Source organism: Natator depressus, chromosome 25 (genome assembly GCF_965152275.1).
Source record: "Natator depressus isolate rNatDep1 chromosome 25, rNatDep2.hap1, whole genome shotgun sequence".
Lineage (NCBI taxonomy): Eukaryota > Metazoa > Chordata > Testudines > Cheloniidae > Natator > Natator depressus.
The window spans coordinates 1350806-1370208 of NC_134258.1; the positions used below are offsets into that span (position 1 = coordinate 1350806).

The window sequence follows — 19403 nt, forward strand, 5'->3', positions numbered from 1 at the left end:
GTGGTCAAAGTCTTCATCCCAGCCTTCGGGTTCTTTGAGAAACAGCCTGTTCTGAAGAAATAAGAAGAGTATTACATAGAAAAGTCCACACATAATACTTACCTGCAGAAGTGGATGACATTCAGCCACTGGTGTGATCTAAGACATCTTTCACCTGTGTCCACTCTGCTTTCAGAGATACTAGATTACATCCTAGAACTGCAAAAGACAGAGCTCTGAGCTCCATTAGAGTGCACTTGGCAGCTTTTATGGCCTTTTTTTTAATTTAAATAGTGGAACTACCCAAATCTGAAGGGCATAACACAATACTGACTATCATGGACCAACTCACCAAATGGCCCATTTTGTACCATGCATGTGTCTCCTGACTGTGGAAACTACTGCATGCCTTCTAATTACACACATGTTCTACCTCCATGGCCTCCCCAGCCATCTTACAATGGACTGTGGCTCCCAGTTTATATCCAGGTTTTTATTCCACTCCTAGATGTCAAGCCCCATGCATCCCAGTTGAACAGCCGGTCACAATGCGTCAACCAGGTGCTCAAACAGCTCGAACCTGTGCTGCTTCTGAGTCACTGTCAAAGTAACTGGACTGCGTTACTTCTGCTTGCTGAATTCACTTAAAACAATGCAAAACATGTCTCAATCTGATCCAGTCCCTTCTAATGTGGTTTTAATCCATGCTTCTACTCCTCTTCTCCCCCATCCACAACAGTTCCTGTTGCCTCCAGTGTTGTACAGGCCATTCATGAAACTCAAGCCAAGCTAAAAGAGCACTTGCAAGCGGCAAAGGTGGCTTACAGACACCATGCTGGCAAACACTGCCAAGAAGCCCTGCCTGTAGAAGTAGGCCAGAAAGTGTGGCTGCCCACAAAATACCTGAACGCCAGCCAACCTTTGCATAAATTGGAATAAGATGATCAATATGCTGGGCCTTTCCTCATGACTTGGTAGACCAATCTGGTGGCATTTGAATTACAGCTCCTTAGGTCCTGCAAGATCCATCCAGTATTTCATGTCTCCCTCCTGAATCCTTTTCTTGACCATCCTTTCCCCTGGTGGTGTGCAACACCTCCACTCGAGATTCAAGTTAGAGACCATGAAAAGTACATAGTTTGCGCAACACCCTGGATTCGCAAATGCCTGTACTATCTGATCTGGGAGGGCTTTGGGCCTGAAGAATGATCTTGGGAGCCAACTCATCACATGCATGCCTCTGCAAAAGTACACTCCTTCCACAGGGACCATCCTGAGAAAGGGCAGTGGTATTAAATTCCACAGGTCTTCAACCCAGGCCTGCAGGGTTGGTAAAGCTTTTACTTAACCGCTGCGCCACTGCACTGCAGGGTCAGATGAGGGAAATTTGGGGAGGATAGCTCAGTGGTTTGAGCATTGGCCTGCTAAACCCAGGGTTGTGAGTTCAAACCTTGAGGGGGCCATTTTAGGGATCTGGGGCTAAATAAATCAATTAAATTAAATTGGGGATTGGTCCTGCTTTGAGCAGGGGGTTGGACTAGATGACCTCCTGAGGTCCCTTCCAACCCTTATATTCTGTGATTCTATGAAATACAGCCAATGCCTGGTATAGGCCTTGCTGGAGCCCTAGGCATAACTAACAGTATGAACCAAAGGGTGTGAACTAGAATAGGCGTGGCCTTGGCAGAATAGAACACACTAGGTATTAATTAACCAATTAAGCACGTTTTAAACCTGAGAGGATAGTACAAAAACAGGTTTTTAAGTAACTGTGTAAACACATTTTTAGGAGATGGTACAGAGACACACAGACCCCTTGTAAAATAAAAAGGAAATAATGGGATAATGGATGAGAATGTTTTGTTTAAACTAGCAGGTACAGAATAATAACGAAAAGCACATAAAATAAATAGGCATAGTTTGACTTCTATTTTGGGGGCGGGGCAAGAGGCTTAATACGTATAGGTCTAACTTCTAGATTTACTGATTTGTTAGCGGTAGTTAAATTACAGTGTACTTTAAATAATGAACGAAAACTGTGTTTGTGATTTCATCACCCTTATTTTTTTATTTTAGCTTAATTATTTGCCATGTTTACCCATTACCACTTAAAAATCAACATTTGCATAAAAACAAATTTTTGAATAAACAGAACTGAGCACTTTCATGTAACTGAATCATGTCTCCCTGGTTTCAAAGATACATAAACATTGTCTTAATATAAAAATGCTGTATTTATCTTTTATGTATAAGGAATTGTCTTTTTCCCTTTGGCTAGCTGTTCTCAGTTTTAGATAGGTCCATCAAATTATTTTTCTCTAAGTTAAAACAGAATAATATTTTACTCAAGTTAAAACTTTTAAAGGTCACAATCACTTTTCCATAGGTGTTTTGCATTTTCCTATAGAATCTAATAGAAAATGTTATCCCTGCGATAGGTTTTTAGAGTAATTTCTCAAGGTGCTTGATCTAATTCCCATTGAAGTCAATAGGAATCTTTGGCAAGGCCTACTCTACACACTTAGGGTATGTTTATACTACGAAATTAGATCGAATTTATAGAAGGCGATTTTTTAGGAAGCAATTTTATACAGTCAATTGTGTGTGTCCCCACTAAGCGCATTCAGTCGGCGGAGTGCATCCACAGTACCGTGGCTAGTGTTGACTTTCGGAGCATTGCACTGTGGGTAGCAATCCCACAGTTCCCGCAGTCTCTGCCACCCATTGGAATTCTCGGTTAAGCTCCCAATGCCTGATGGGGCAAAACATTGTCACGGGTGGTTTTGGGTACATGTTGTCAGTCGCCCCTCCCTCCATGAAAGCAACGGCAGACAATCGTTTTGTGCCTTTTTTCCGTGCGGACACCATACTGCTCTCAGCAGACTGTGCAGTAGGACTGCTAACCGTCATCATTGAACCACCGCTTCCGCTGCAGCTCTTCTCTCCTGCTCTTGTCGTGATAGCGAATTTCTCCATGTTGGCTGTCATGGGCTCCTGCTTCCGCTGCAACTCTGCTCTCATGAATCCATCTCGCAGGTCCTCTCGTAGTTCTCTATAAATATCTATTCTCGTGGCATCCATCGTCAGCCACCGCTTCCGCTGCAACCCTGCTCTCCTGCACATGGCAAGCATGGAGCCCGCTCAGATCACCGCAACAGTTATGAGCATTGTAAACACATCGCGCATTATCCTGCACTATGTGCAGAACCAGAACCTGAAAAAGCAGGCGAGGAGGTGATGGCAGCACGGTGACGAGAGTGATGAGGACATGGACACAGACTTCTCTCAAAGTACCGGCCCCGGCAATTTGGACATCCTGGTGGCAATGGGGCAGGCTCATGCTGTGGAATGCCAATTCTGGGCCCAGGAAGCAAGCACAGACTGGTGGGACCGCATAGTGCTGCAGGTCTGGGACGATTCCCAGTGGCTGCGAAACTTTCACATGCGTAAGGGCACTTTAACTTTGTGACTTGCTTTCCCCTGCCCTGAAGCGCCAGAATACCAAGATGAGAGCAGCCCTCACAGTTCACAAGCGAGCGGCGATAGCCCTGTGGAAGCTTACAACGCCAGACAGCTACCGGTCAGTTGGGTATCAATTTGGAGTGGGCAAATCTACTGTGGGGGCTGCTGTGATCCAAGTAGCCAACGCAATCACTGAGCTGCTGCTATCGAGGGTGGTGACTCTGGGAGATGTGCAGGTCATAGTGGATGGCTTTGCCACAATGGGATTCCCTAACTGTGGTGGGGCGACAGACGGAACGCATATCCCTATCTTGGAACCGGACCACCTTGGCAGCCAGTACATAAACCGAAAGGGGTACTTATTGAATGCCAGCCTTCTGTTGGTTGGGCAGTCCTCTGGGGTGGAATGGTTGGGTGCCTGGAGTGCCCCACCCTCCCCCTTGGGGAGGAGGGCAGTTGGTTACACGGGCTGCAGTGGCAGTCTGTGCTCCTGCTGCCTTTCCTGCAGCTCAGCCATAGGCCGGAGCATATCAGTTTGATCCTGCAGTAGCCTCAGCATTGCATCCTGCCTCCTCTCATCATGCTGCCACCATGTATCATCTTGCTCCTGCCACCCCTCCTCTCGCACGTGCCTCCTGTCCTCGCATGCATTTTGTGCTTTCCTGGACTCTGACATTGCTTGCCTCCACGCATTCTGCTGAGCTCTTTCAGTGAGGGAGGACTGCATGAGCTCAGAGAACATTTCATCGCGAGTGCGTTTTTTTGCCTTCTTATCTGCGCTAGCCTCTGGGACGGAGATGATAGGGGGAGCGTTGAAACGTTTGCAGCTGCGGGAGGAAAAAAGGGAGCGTAGTATTTAAAAAGACATTTTAGAGAACAATGGGTAGACTCTTTCACGGTGAACCAAGCTGTTAACATTACATAGCACATGTGCTTTCAGTACAAGGTTCCCCCCTGCCCCAATTCTCTGGGATGATCGCTTCACCTCTTCCCCCACTGCGTGGCTAACAGCAGGGATGATTTCTTTTCAGCCACAGGCAAGCAGCCCAGCAGGAACGGCCACCTCGGAATGTCCCCTTAATAAAATTCCCCTATTTCAACCAGGTGACTATGAATGATATATTTCTCCTGAGGATAACACAGAGAGATAAAGAACAGATGTTGCTTGAATGTCAGCAAACACTGGGACCATACGCTGCCATGCTTTTTTATGCAATGATTCCAGACTACGTGCTACTGGCCTGCCGTGGTAAAGTGTCCTACCATGGAGGACAGAATAAGGCTGCGCTCCCCAGAAACCTTTTGCAAAGGCTTTGGGAGTACCTCCAGGAGAGCTTCATTGAGATGTCCCTGGAGGATTTCCGCTCCATCACCAGACACGTTAACAGACTTTTCCAGTAACTATACCGGCCGCGAATTCCAGGGCAAATTAATCATTAAACATACTTGCTTTTAAACCATGTATAATATTTACAAAGGTACACTCACCAGAGGTCCCTTCTCCGCCTTCAAGGTCCGGGAGCCCGCCTTGGGAGGGTATTGGCTCCAGGGTGATAAACAGTTCCTGGCTGTTGGGGAGAATGGTTTCATCCTTCTCCTCATCATCTTCCTCATCCCCAAATTCCTCATGCTTGTTGCATGAGACTCCCCCTTTCAGGAGTCCATGTACAGGGGTGGGGTAGTGGTAGGATCACCACCTGGAATTTCATGCAGCTCATCATAGAAGCGGCATGTCTGGGGGTCTGACCTGGAGCAGCCGTTTGCCTCTTTGGATTTTTGGTAGGCTTGCCTGAGCTCCTTAAGTTTCATGTGGCACTGCTGCGGGTCCCTGTTATAGCCTCTGTCCTTCATGTCCTTGGAGATATTTTCATTTCGTCTTTTGGAACGGAGTTCTGATAGCACGGATTCGTCTCCCTATACAGCAATCCGATCCAGTACCTCCCATTCGGTCCATGCTGGAGCTCTTTTGCAATTCTGGGACTGCATGGTCACCTGTGCTGATGACCTCGCCATGCTGGCCAAACAGGAAATGAAATTCAGAAGTTCCCGGTGCTTTTCCTGTATACCTGGCTAGTGCATCTGAGTTGAAAGTGCTGTCCAGAGCGGTCACAATGGAGCCTGTTATACGACAAGGCTCCTACGTTTCATCAAGGAGTATCAGATGTGAAACAGCATGCAGGGATTTAAAAAGCCAACTCAAATCAAGAATTCCTCCTACACAAGCATTCAGGTCTTGAGCAGTCCAGGCAAACCACGCACGTTACAGCGAAGCTTAAACTTGTTCTTCATCATCATTTTTAAAACAATACTAGCTGCCTGTTTCATTTTAAAAACAGCAAAAAATATCCACCTCCCTTTGCATTTCTTATAAGGAGTCTTGAAGTGTAAATCTCAGTGTGATAGCATATGTTATCTTTGATGTGCTTAGCTCTTGGAAGTCCAGGGGCTCTGGGCTGCTGGCCCCAGGGTCCCTAGGGACAGCTCTGTCTGCCATTAGGGAATTTTTTCCCCAAGACCCCCCTGTAACTTTTCACGAACCCCCAAGGGTTCATGAACCCCAGTTTGGGAACCACTGTCCTATGGGGAATTAGTACCATGCTTTGTCAACAATAAACCTGGCCAAATGCCTTTGCCACCAAACGACGCTTGTGGTCTTTCTGTATAAGTAACATTGACGTCTGCTAAATCAGCAGCTGCGCTCTGCTGGTGCAGCTAACACCGGAGCTCCCAAGCACAGCAGCACTAGCAGCGTTAACAACACTGTAGCGTCATCCGCTCTCCCCAGCAGGAACAATCCCTGCCACCAGAGGTCACACCCACGGACTAGCAACAGCCTGCTGATTGGACACCACCAGGGAAAAAGCTTCCTGTTCCTGTCCACCCATTCTCTGAGCAGCTAGTTGCGAGGCCTGTTGCTGCCTAGACCCCTGAGATCAAGGCACTGCCTCTTTGCGTGGTTCCTTCATCTTGTTCCTGGCTCCTGCTACCTCGCCCTGCTCCTTATTCCTGGTTCCTGCTTTCTCTTCCTCATCCCTGCTACTGACTCCATCTTTGACCCTTGGTGTGACTTCTGATTCCAACTCTGTCTTAATCCTTGGCATGACTTTTTACTCTAATTTTGATTTTTGGTGTGACTCCCAACTGCGGCCATGACTCCACCCCTGGCTATGACTGCTAAGTCAGACCACCCCATTATGGTTCCTGACATCCAACAGCTGATTGTTCTGCCTTCATAATATGTCCTGCTTCTGGTAGCCTGGGGATACCGCCTTTCTCTGGGAGCTGATTGTGCTGTCTCTCTACCAGCTCCTGTCTCTCTACCTTTTCTTTTCTTTTCTCTCTCCCCCCCCCCCCCCCGCAACTATTTTGTACATAAGGAATTAATACAAATCCTGGTGTTCCTTAGCTCTCTGGTCTGAAAGTCTTAAGTTGGCTTGTGTTGAGGAAGGTAGGGAGGTTAATGTAATAAGTAAATGGAAGTTCTTGGGGACATAGAATTTTCCATGGTAAGATTAAACATCTGGTCTGCTAAGTCTACTGTTCAGCCTCCAGTATCTGTTGCTTCAAAGTTAAGTAACCCTCTCACTCCCTGGTATATCTGTGAACCCATTGTGCAGTCTTCCAGGTTAGTCAAGGTGAGAGATTTTCTTGACACCCCACAAGCAATTAATTTATGCCCTGAAATATGAAACTTGATTACCTTTATTTTAATGTAGATACTGCTTGATGCCATAGACAAATAGAAAACCATGTGTTCTGTAGAATTCTGGTTCAGCATAAACGTTGCCTTCCTTCACCAAAGGGGTAATTGCCTTCATAGTGTTGGAAATTTGTTAGTCTTTTGTGCTTTTAATGCTCGTTGGATTACTTTGGTGTTCTTCATTTTCTAGTTCCATTTTTGAGCCCTCAAAAAGTATCATTTCCTCCTCATGTAGTAGTGTTTTAGCAAAGTGGGGCTGCAAAAACCAAAGACTGTTCACAGCAAAATGTCCTGTACAGGCTACTTGAACAAGTATTGTTGCTTCTGTGCTGGGGGCATGGCTAAAGATAGGCCTTCCGTAACTGGAAAGTTTGACATATCTGAATAGATTATAAGTGGTGGTGGGGGGGGGGCGTGTTCTGTTCACTATGATAGTGAGCAAACATTGTCCCATACCGGGGGGGAAAGTGGATGGGGTGGTGGGCTCTCTCTTTGACCATACAACAAGTAAGGCCTGGTCTATACCAGAAAACTAGATTGTTTAACTATGTCAGTCAGGGGTGTGAAAAATCCACACCACTGAGCAGCATAATTAAGACAACCTAATCCCCATGTATACTGCATTAGGTCAATGGAAGAATTCTTCCGTTGACCTAGCTACCGCCTCTTGGGGAATTGGATTACCTATGCCGACGGCCGAATCCCTCCCCTTGGCATAGTTGGTGTCTACACTGAAATGCTACAGTGGAGGAGCCGCAGCAGCGCAGCTGTGCTGCTGTAGCGTTTTATGTGCAGGCAAGTCCTAAATCTCATCTCCCAGAATTCTAGGGTTTTTTTTTTCCAGTTCCTCATTACAGGTCTGTCCCCTTAAACTATTTCTATAGTCCTCAGTTAAGACTGGTTCAGTAAAGGCATCTAAACCCAATATAATAAAGGACCTCCGATATCCCTTCCTTTTTTCCCCACTCAGGGAGACCAAGTAGATATATGCTGCTTGCTTGCATCTCTTCCAAGTATATCCTGTCAACAGTATAATCTCTTGTGTCCTTTAATGGTAGCTGCTGTTGGATTTTGCTATGCTTTTAGTTTTACTCTTTAGTCTGATCACTCCACTTGGTTAAAGCATCTGTTTTGTTTCTTAATAAGTATTTATTTTTATTTTTTGTGCCTGGGAACTTATGATTTACAGCCCAACAAAAAATCTGATTGTATCTTCCTGAAAACAATAAAATTTAAAATGTATATCTGGTGACAACTCATAATTTGGCCCTCTTGATTTAATTTTGATGTCTTGTTGGCTAAGACTGTATGTGGTGTTGAGGAAAACAAGATATCCTTCTCCAATTTGGGGGAAAAAAAAACATTTTGCAACATTCTTTTTATATTAGGCATTTCTACTGCTGGTGGGCATTACATTGGGAAAAGGTGTGAGCTTTCTGTGGCCTGTGTCTGAAAGTACCATCTCCATTGTCTGCTGTCAGTGTGCTTAATTCTTTGCATTCTGCTTGGTCCCCTGTTTTGGCTACATGCGTCTGAGAACCTACATTCTTATATTTTGTGTTGTACTTCTAGAGGAAAAGAGCAGTGGATTCCGGCTGAAACCACCAACACTTATCCATGGCCAGGCACCTAGTGCAGGTAGGTTTAATATTTTCTGAGGCAGAGTAAAATCACATTAAATGAGGAGCTTGTTTTATTCAGGAATTTCCTCAAACTAATCTTCCAAATTGGAAGGATTCTAGTTCCTGTTTAAAAAATCTTCTTCTATTGCATGAACACTGAAGTTAAGAAATTTGTTTTGTATATATAAATATGTGATGGAGGGAGCAGTGCTGTTACAATTACCATAGGAGTTTAAAAAATAAAACTGTTTCTCTGTGTTAGTGGAAGCCATGATTTGTAACTTAAACTGTTTTGTTTCTCAGTACAGACTGGAGTTTGTAAAATATTAGCAAAGCTTATTGCTTTCTCATGTTTTGTTTTGCTCTTTCTAGTGCTCAAAAGCCAATTTATACAAATCAAAATTAGGGCATGTGTACAAGGATGGAGGCAATCAGTATATCTAGCAGTCTCCTTAGCCTCTATCCAAATTCAGGACATCTTTTTGGATACTTTGGAAAATAACTCACTTTCAGTACAAGTGAAATATTAATGTTAAAGGTGACAATTTTTTCATAACATTTTAATGGACGAAGTGTTGCTTTTTTTTTTTTTTTTTTTTTTACTTCCTAGGAGAAACCCTAAATGATCAGGGATTTCCATAGACTTCTGGAGTTGATTCAGTTGGGAGGGGTGGGGTGGGGTTCCTATTAGACTTTTTAAGGTCCAAATGTGAATGGAAGAACTGTAGCATATTGTGTTATTTTATAGAATTATAAAATGATCAGTTTGACCCCCCAGAGCCAGTCAGGATTAAATGGAACAACGTGCTAGATTAGTGTTTTCAGTAAGTTTCAGTTTACAGGCCATGAAAAGTGTTTCACCCTCCACAACCTGTAAGAGAATTCAAGGGGAAGGATAAGACCTAGTGTGTGGAGCTGGGTATGGCTTTCATAAATACAGCTGGGACTACATGTTCTCTGCACTTCACTCTTAATTGAATTTTCTGGCTTTTATTCTGTCTTAATATTCTTTTAATGTAGCTTTTGGTGGGCAAATGCAGAATGCATTAAGGAACTGTTTAAAGACTAGGAGCAAAACAGTAATCTTACCCTTTCTGAATAAAATTTTTTGGGGGGGAGGGAAGGGGACTGGACAGGAAAATGTCTTTTCCAGGGGACAAGTACGATATAATTTGAACTTTGTGCCACTTCAATCTTGCATTGTCTCAGAAACATTTAAGGAGAAGATTGAGTAGATGTTGATTTTTGTAGCTAATGTACTTGAGGGCGCTGGAAAAGTTTGCTTTCATTTTTAGGTCTCCCAAGCCAGAAACCTAAGGAACAGCAACGAAGTGTACTACGCCCTGCAGTTTTACAAGCACCACAGCCTAAGGCTTTTTCACAAATGGGTAAATCACATTCCTCTATTGCTCTATAATATTCCCTGCACTTTGATCATGTGTGCATAGTGATGTTGGGAAAGAGAACCAAAAGGCAACGGACCTGTAACTCTGAGGTTAGTTGTGTTTCTCCTCAGAGTGACCTTTTTCTTTGTTTAATGTCTTCCAGATTTCCCTCTGTTTCAGAGGAACCTGGAAGTCATTAGGGTGAAATGCAACTGTCACATAAGAAACAACACACAATGAGATATGCAGCGTTTGTATAGTAAATGCGTCCTGGGTGAACTGTAAGGCATTATCTGTCTCCAGCACCTGAGTAGTATGTTTGTCTCATAGCCACAGACCCTGAAGTCTGGTGTTATAAAATATAATTAACTTTGAGTAAAACACATTAAGTAATTGAGTCATGCACTTGCTTCATAGTTGCACGATTTGGGGCCTTAGTAAAACCGTTTCCTCATTTTATAAGACTTTAAGTGCACATACATTATGAAACTGATCTTATAAAATGCTCAGGAAGAGCATAGGTCGAATTTAAATATGTAGAATTTTCACACTAAACATTTTATAAACACATTTTATAATGGTTCCAAATTGATTTTTTTTAGCCTTCTAGGAATGTAGGAGATGAATGATGTTGGACTCTTAATGGATAGCTGCTGACTTCTAAAGCTTCTTAGGGGCTCTAGTGGGTTGGAAATTTTCCAGCTGCAATTTTCCATTATTTTCGATAGCTGAATATCCTTGGATGGCTCTCTAAATCTTCAGTATATAACATTTCTCATTACAGTTCCCAGCAGTGGGACCAATGGTGTAAACATCCTACCAGACTCTGCGGTGGCAGCCACATCAGAATCATTAAGTAACACAACACAGAAAGCTTCTGATGGTGAAGACCAGGTGAGTTGGACAGTGATTTAAATGATCAGTCGCAGTTCTGTAAGTTCTCATTTGAATGTTGTTTAAACAAGTACTCTCTAAAAAGCACCAATTTGTATTGCACTCATTAGAAATATGATTGTATCAGTGATAATAGCCCATCATTTATTTTAAATACCTCCTCATACAGCGATCACGAGTTGTAAAGCAGGCTTACTGAATCCAAGCATTCTTAATTAAGAAGGTACCTTTTGGCATAATGAATGGATTTTTTTCCCCTCAAAGATGCTAGTAGAACAGTGCATTTCTTACAGCTGGCTTCTGTCCTCAGTGGCTGCCTGGTTGGATCCACTGCCCAGGTGTCTCTGTTCGTAACATAGACCCTAACCATTCTGTCTCCTAAGCGATGCTGCTCCCCATTGGTGTCTGCTGAAACCCCAACACACCACCAGCTGCACCCCACTGATCTGCTAAAGTTTGCTGTCAGAAGCCTAAGTGTGACTTGATTTAGTGAGGGTCTCCTGTATGAACTATAGATTTGCCAGTCTGATAGGGAGGGGGCCACCTTCTCGGAGCTGGAAGATATGCTTCTCGTGCTGCTTTGCCTGCAGATGTCTCCCTTTCTTTGCCCTGTGTGCAAGTCGGGGCAAGAGGGGTAGGAAGCTTTAATGTAAATGTTGCATGAGAAGTGAAGCTTCTCTATGAAAGAGGCACCTGCTGCCTGTGGCAACTGTTGTGCGGCTCACCAGAGGATCCTGAGTCCAGTGGACCTTACAAGGTCAGTCTGACTGCATCTTCTGCTGGCCAAATTTATTAGGTTAGTGGGAAGCTCGGGAAGAGGGAAAAGGGCACAGAGAGAGCTTGAAAGAAAGCCTGGCTATGGATTTGTTAGGGGCAGAGATAGAGAGCCTGAGAAACAAGATTCTTTACTGCCCAGTTTCCTTCTTCAGCCCTGCTAACTAAACCAATGCCCCAGCTTTTCCCTCCACCCCAATTTCCTGTACCATACACATTTAAAGTGTTTTTATAGATGTTTATATTTTAAATGCTTAAACTCATTTATTAAACCTTTGAATGTAGAATGTTGCTGAGAATCATAGAATATCAGGGTTGGAAGAGACCTCAGGAGGTCATCTAGTCCAATCCCCTGCTCAAAGCAGGACCAATACCAACTAAATCATCCCAGCCAGGGCTTTGTCAAGCTTGACCTTAAAAACCTCTAAAAATGGAAATTCCACTACCTCCCTAGGTAACCCATTCCAATGTTTCACCACCCTCCTAGTGAAATAGTGTTTCCTAATATCCAACCTAAACCTCCCCCCCTGCAACTTTAGACCACTGCTGCTTGTTCTGTCATCTGCCACCACTGAGAACAGCCTAGTTCCATCCTCTTTGGAACTCCACTTCAGGTAGTTGAAGGCTGCTATCAAATCCCCCCTCACTCTTCTCTTCTCTTCTGCAGACTAAATAACCCCAGTTCCCTCAGCCTCTCCTCATAAGTCATGTGCCCCAGCCCTCTAATCATTTTTGTTGCCCTCCGCTGGACTCTCTCCAATTTGTCCACATCCCTTCTGTAGTGGAGGGACCACAACTGGACACAGTACTCCAGGTGTGGACTCACCAGTGCTGAATAGAGGGGAATAATCACTTCCTTCGATCTGCTGGCAATGCTCCTACTAATACAGCCCAAAATGCCATTGGCCTTCTTGGCAACAAGGGAACACTGTTGACTCATATCCAGCTTCTCGTCCAATGTAACCCCTACATCCTTTTCTGCAGAACTGCTTAGCTAGTCGGTCCCCAGCCTGTAGCGATGCATGGGATTCTTCTGTCCTAAGTGCAGGACTCTGCACTTGTCCTTGTTGAACCTCATCAGATTTCTTTTGGCCCAATCCTCCAATTTGTCTAGGTCACACTGGACCCTGTCCCTACCCTCCAGCATATCTACCACTCCCCCCAGCTTAGTGTCATCTGTGAACTTGCTGAGGATGCAATTCATCCCATCATCTAGATCATTAATAAAGATGTTGAACAAAACTGGCCCCAAGACCGACCCTTGGAGCACTCCACTTGATACGGCTGCCAACTAGACATCGAGCTTAATTTTGAAGCCAGATAGGCCTTTTGCCCCCCACTGCTTTCCTTGGAATGCTGTTCCAGAACTTCACTCCTCTGATGGTTAGAAACCTTCATCTAATTTCAAGTCTAAACTTCCTGATGGCCAGTTTATATCCATTTGTTCTTGTGTCCACATTGGTGCTGAGCTTAAATAATTCCTCTCCTTCCCTGGTATTTAGCCGTCTGATATATTTATAGAGAGCAAATTAGCAAATTCTCCAGAAATTAGCTCCCTTCCCTTTTTGTCGTTACGCATTTACTTTTAAAAGGGGGAAAAGGAGGAACCTGGGGGAGTAGCACTGTATGTAAGGGAGCAGTATGACTGCTCAGAGCTCCGGTACGAAACTGTGGAAAAACCTGAGTGTCTCTGGATTAAGTTTAGAAGTGTGTGCAACAAGAGTGATGTAGTGGTGGGAGTCTGCTATAGACCACCGGACCAGGGGGATGAGGTGGATGAGGCTTTCTTCCGGCAACTCACGGAAGCTACTAGATCGCATGCCCTGATTCTCATGGGTGACTTTAATTTTCCTGATATCTGCTGGGAGAGCAATACAGCGGTGCATAGACAATCCAGGAAGTTTTTGGAAAGCGTAGGGGACAATTTCCTGGCGCAAGTGCTAGGGGAGCCAACTAGGGGGGGCGCTTTTCTTGACCTGCTGCTCACAAACCGGGTAGAATTAGTGGGGGAAGCAAAAGTGGATGGGAATCTGGGAGGCAGTGACCATGAGTTGGTTGAGTTCAGGATCCTGACGCAGGGAAGAAAGGTAAGCAGCAGGATACGGACCCTGGACTTCAGGAAAGCAGACTTCGACTCCCTCAGGGAACGGATGGGTAGGATCCCCTGGGGGACTATCATGAAGGGGAAGGGAGTCCAGGAGAGCTGGCTGTATTTCAAGGAATCCCTGTTGAGGTTACAGGGACAAACCATCCCGATGAGTCGAAAGAATAGTAAACATGGCAAGCGACCAGCTTGGCTTAATGGTGAAATCCTAGTGGATCTTAAACATAAAAAAGAAGCTTACAAGAAGTGGAAGGTTGGACATATGACCAGGGAAGAGTATAAAAATATTGCTCGGGCATGTAGGAAAGATATCAGGAGGGCCAAATCGCACCTGGAGCTGCAGCTAGCAAGAGATGTCAAGAGTAACAAGAAGGGTTTCTTCAGGTATGTTGGCAACAAGAAGAAAGCCAAGGAAAGTGTGGGCCCCTTACTGAATGAGGGAGGCAACCTAGTGACAGAGGATGTGGAAAAAGCTAATGTACTCAATGCTTTTTTTGCCTCTGTTTTCACTAACAAGGTCAGCTCCCAGACTGCTGCGCTGGGCATCACAGAATGGGGAAGAGATGGCCAGCCCTCTGTGGAGATAGAGGTGGTTAGGGACTATTTAGAAAAGCTGGACGTGCACAAGTCCATGGGGCTGGACGAGTTACATCCGAGAGTGCTGAAGGAATTGGCGGCTGTGATTGCAGAGCCCTTGGCCATTATCTTTGAAAACTCGTGGCGAATGGGGGAAGTCCCGGATGACTGGAAAAAGGCTAATGTAGTGCCAATCTTTAAAAAAGGGAAGAAGGAGGATCCTGGGAACTACAGGCCAGTCAGCCTCACCTCAGTCCCTGGAAAAATCATGGAGCAGGTCCTTAAAGAATCAATCCTGAAGCACTTACATGAGAGGAAACTGATCAGGAACAGTCAGCATGGATTCACCAAGGGAAGGTCATGCCTGACTAATCTAATCGCCTTTTATGATGAGATTACTGGTTCTGTGGATGAAGGGAAAGCAGTGGATGTATTGTTTCTTGACTTTAGCAAAGCTTTTGACACGGTCTCCCACAGTATTGTTGTCAGCAAGTTAAGGAAGTATGGGCTGGATGAATGCACTATAAGGTGGGTAGAAAGCTGGCTAGATTGTCGGGCTCAACGGGTAGTGATCAATGGCTCCATGTCTAGTTGGCAGCCGGTGTCAAGTGGAGTGCCCCAGGGGTCGGTCCTGGGGCCGGTTTTGTTCAATATCTTCATAAATGATCTGGAGGATGGTGTGGATTGCACTCTCAGCAAATTTGCAGATGATACTAAACTGGGAGGAGTGGTAGATACGCTGGAGGGGAGGGATAGGATACAGAAGGACCTAGACAAATTGGAGGATTGGGCCAAAAGAAATCTGATGAGGTTCAATAAGGATAAGTGCAGGGTCCTGCACTTAGGATGGAAGAATCCAATGCACCGCTACAGACTAGGGACCGAATGGCTAGGCAGCAGTTCTGCGGAAAAGGACCTAGGGGTGACAGTGGACGAGAAGCTGGATATGAGTCAACAGTGTGCCCTTGTTGCCAAGAAGGCCAATGGCATTTTGGGATGTATAAGTAGGGGCATAGCGAGCAGATCGAGGGATGTGATCGTTCCCCTCTATTCGACACTGGTGAGGCCTCATCTGGAGTACTGTGTCCAGTTTTGGGCCCCACACTACAAGAAGGATGTGGATAAATTGGAGAGAGTCCAGCGAAGGGCAACAAAAATGATTAGGGGTCTAGAGCACATGACTTATGAAGAGAGGCTGAGGGAGCTGGGATTGTTTAGTCTGCAGAAGAGAAGAATGAGGGGGGATTTGATAGCTGCTTTCAACTACCTGAAAGGGGGTTCCAAAGAGGATGGCTCTAGACTGTTCTCAATGGTAGCAGATGACAGAACGAGGAGTAATGGTCTCAAGTTGCAATGGGGGAGGTTTAGATTGGATATTAGGAAAAACTTTTTCACTAAGAGGGTGGTGAAACACTGGAATGCGTTACCTAGGGAGGTGGTAGAATCTCCTTCCTTAGAGGTTTTTAAGGTCAGGCTTGACAAAGCCCTGGCTGGGATGATTTAACTGGGAATTGGTCCTGCTTCGAGCAGGGGGTTGGACTAGATGACCTTCTGGGGTCCCTTCCAACCCTGATATTCTATGATTCTATGAACCGGGGAATTATAGGCCAGTCAGCCTGAATTTGATACCTGGGAAGCTACTAGAGCGGGGGTGGGCAAACTTTTTGGCCCGGGGGCCACATGTGGGTTTGGAAATTGTATGGCGTGCCATGAATGCTCACAAAATTGGGGTTGGGGTGCGGAAGGGGGTGAGGGCTCTGGCTGGGGCCGCAGGCTCTGGGGTGGGGCCAGAAATGAGCAGTTCAGGGTACGGGAGGGCACTCTGGGCTGAGGCTGGGGGGTTGCGGGGGTGGTTGGATGAGGGGTGGGGTTGGATGAGGCTCTGGGGTGGCACTGGGGATGAGGGGTTTGGGGTGTAGGAGGGTGCTCCAGGCTGGGACCGAGGAGTTCTGAGGGCGGGAGGGGGATCAAGGCTGTGGCATAGGGTTGGGATGTGGTGGGGGTGGCTCCGGGGTGTAGGCTCCGGGCAGCAGTTACCTGAAGCAGCTCCCGGAAGCAGCGGCATGTCCCCCATCCAGCTCCTGTGCGGAGGCATGGCCAGGCGGCTCTGCTGCACGCTGCCCCGTCCGCAGGTACTGCCCCTGCAGCTCCCATTGGTCGTGGTTCCCAGACAATGGGAGCTGTGGGGGCAGCGTGTGGAGCGGAGCCCCCTGGCTTCCCCTACACATAGGAGCCAGAGGGGGAATATGCCGCTGCTTCTGGGAGCCGCGCGGAGTGGCCCCCGAGCCCGCTCTCCGGTGGAGCGCCGGACCGGGGCAAGCTCCAGACCCACTCCCCAGCGGGAGCTCGAGGGCCAGATTAAAACGGCTGGCGGGCCAGATGTGGCCTGCGGCCCGTAGTTTGCCCACCCTTGTACTAGAGCTACATATAAAACATCCAATTTGCGAATACCTGGAGGACAAAGGGGTAATCACAAGCAGCCAGCATGGATTTACCAAGAACAAATCCCGTAAAACCAGCATGATTTGCTTTTTTGACAAGGTATCTGGTTTGGTGGATAGGGGCAGTGCAGTAGACATATTATACCTGGAGTTCAGCAAGGCTTTTGACACAGTCCCACATGACATTCTGATAAGGAAGCTGCAGAAATGCAGGCTAGACAAAATTACTATTAAGCAGATGTATAATTGGTTAAATAACCGCAAACAACGAGTAACTATTAATGGAATGATGTTGGGAGGGAGGTCTCAAGTGGGGTTCCACAGGGATCTGTTCTGGGTCTTGTGGTGGTAATTACCTGATGTAGGAATAGAGAGCATACTGATGAAATTTGCAGATGAGACAAAGCTAGGGGCGGTTACCATCACTTTGGAGGATAGACCTAAATTCAGAGGCATCTTGATAGATTGGAGAATTGGGCTATAGACAGCACAATGAAATTCAGCAAAGACAAAATGTAAGCTGCTACACTTAGGGAAGAAAAACCAAATACACTCATACAAAATGGGGGATAACTGGCTTGACAGCAGTATTCTTGAGAGGGATCTGGGAGTTGTGGTGGATCACAACCTCGACATGAGTCAACAATGTGATGCTGTTGCCAAAAAAAAAAAAAGGCAAATGCAATTTTAGGTTGCATTAACAGAGGGATAGCATGCAAGCCATGGGAGGTGATTGTACTGCTCTACTTGGCGCTGGTTAGGCCTCAGGTGGAGAACTGTGTCCAATTTTGGTCACCAACATATAGAAAGGATGTAGAGAAACTGGAGAGGATCCAAACGTGAGCGACAAAGATGATCAGAGGGATGAAATGCAAGCCATAATAGCAAAGGCTGAAGGAACTGGTTATGTTTAGTTTGGAAAAGAGGAGATTAAGAGTGGACATGTTAATAGTTGTAGCAGAAAGTGAAAGTTTGAGACATGGAGGCCTGGTATTAGATACTTGGTAGGAGGCCTGAACTAAATTAATCAGACCCAGCTGATATAAAGCAAAGTTAGCAATAGTCAGGCTGTGAGCAGAAGTCAGGCCCTGTTACAAAACATGCCTGCTTGCAAGTTCACGGAACCTGGTAAGAATATGCCTGGTATTGCAAAAACACGAACTCTCCTGAGAAGTGCTAGGCACATGTAAACACATTCCAGAGAGTAGGACCAGAACGCCCCGATACCAAGTATGGTATAAACACACTCCCCAAAGATAACAGGGACATACTGACCCCTCCTAAAGATAAGATCAGCATGACAGCGTGATGGATAGAGAAGTTTTGATTGAACCAACATGTACAAGGTAAAGGGTGGTAACTCACCACTTCAGAGGGGCAATACATAACTTGTATATCATAGAATCATAGAATATCAGGGTTGGAAGGGACCTCAAGAGGTCATCTAGTCCAACCCCCTGCTCAAAGCAGGACCAATCCCCAACTAAATCATCCCAGCCAGGGCTTTGTCAAGCCCAACGATCTAGCCAGCTTTCTATCCACCATTCATCCAGCCCATACTACTTTAACTTGCTGGCAAGAATACTGTGGGAGACGGTGTCAAAAACTTTGCTACAGTCAAGGACTAACACGTCCACTGCTTTCCCCTCATCCACAGAGCCAGTTATCTCGTCATAGAAGGCAATTAGATTAGTCAGGCATGACTTGCCCTTGGTGAATCCATGCTGACTGTTCCTGATCACTTTCCTCTCCTCTAAGTGCTTCTGAATTGATTCCTTGAGGACCTGTTCCATGATTTTTCCAGGGACTGAGGTGAAGCTGACTGGCCTGTAGTTCCCCGGATCCTCCTCCTTCCTTTTTTTAAAAATGGGCACTACATTAGCCTTTTTCCAGTCATCTGGGACCTCCCCCGATCGCCATGAGTTTTCAAAGATAATGGCCAATGGCTCTGCAATCACATCCGCCAACACCTTTAGAACTCTCAGATGCAGTGCATCCGACCCCATGGATTTGTGCTCGTCCAGCTTTTCTAAATAGTCCCGAACCACTTCTTTCTCCACAGAGGGCTGGTCACCTTCTCCCCATGCTGTGCTGCCCAGTGCAGTAGTCTGGGAGCTGACCTTGTTCGTGAAGACAGAGGCAAAAAAAGCATTGAGTACATTAGCTTTTTCCACATCCTCTGTCACTAGGTTGCCTCCCTCATTCAGTAAGGGGCCCACACTTTCCTTGACTTTCTTCTTGTTGCTAACATACCTAAAGAAACCCTTCTTGTTATTCTTAACATCTCTTGCCAGTTGCAACTCCCAAGTGTGATTTGGCTTTCCTGATTTCCAAGCTGGTCGCCTCCCATATTTACTATTCTTTCTACACATCAGGATGGTTTGTCCCTGTAACCTCAATAAGGCTTCTTTAAAATACAGCCAGCTCTCCTGGACTCCTTTTCCCCCTCATAAAGAAAAGGAGAAC

The 19403-nt window shown here is 45.8% G+C and overlaps 1 protein-coding gene across 6 annotated transcripts in view; it reads left to right on the forward strand.

Annotated features, from left to right (window-relative positions):
• RANBP3 (RAN binding protein 3) overlaps positions 1-19403 on the forward strand; it is a 183288-nt gene that overhangs the window by 96460 nt on the left and 67425 nt on the right. For all 6 annotated transcript variants that reach the window (XM_074939879.1, XM_074939881.1, XM_074939880.1 and 3 more), the window contains 3 exons: positions 8714-8779; positions 10059-10151; positions 10933-11042. In XM_074939879.1, coding sequence (XP_074795980.1) covers positions 8714-8779; positions 10059-10151; positions 10933-11042 — 269 coding nt within the window. The remainder of the gene's footprint in view (positions 1-8713; positions 8780-10058; positions 10152-10932; positions 11043-19403) is intronic.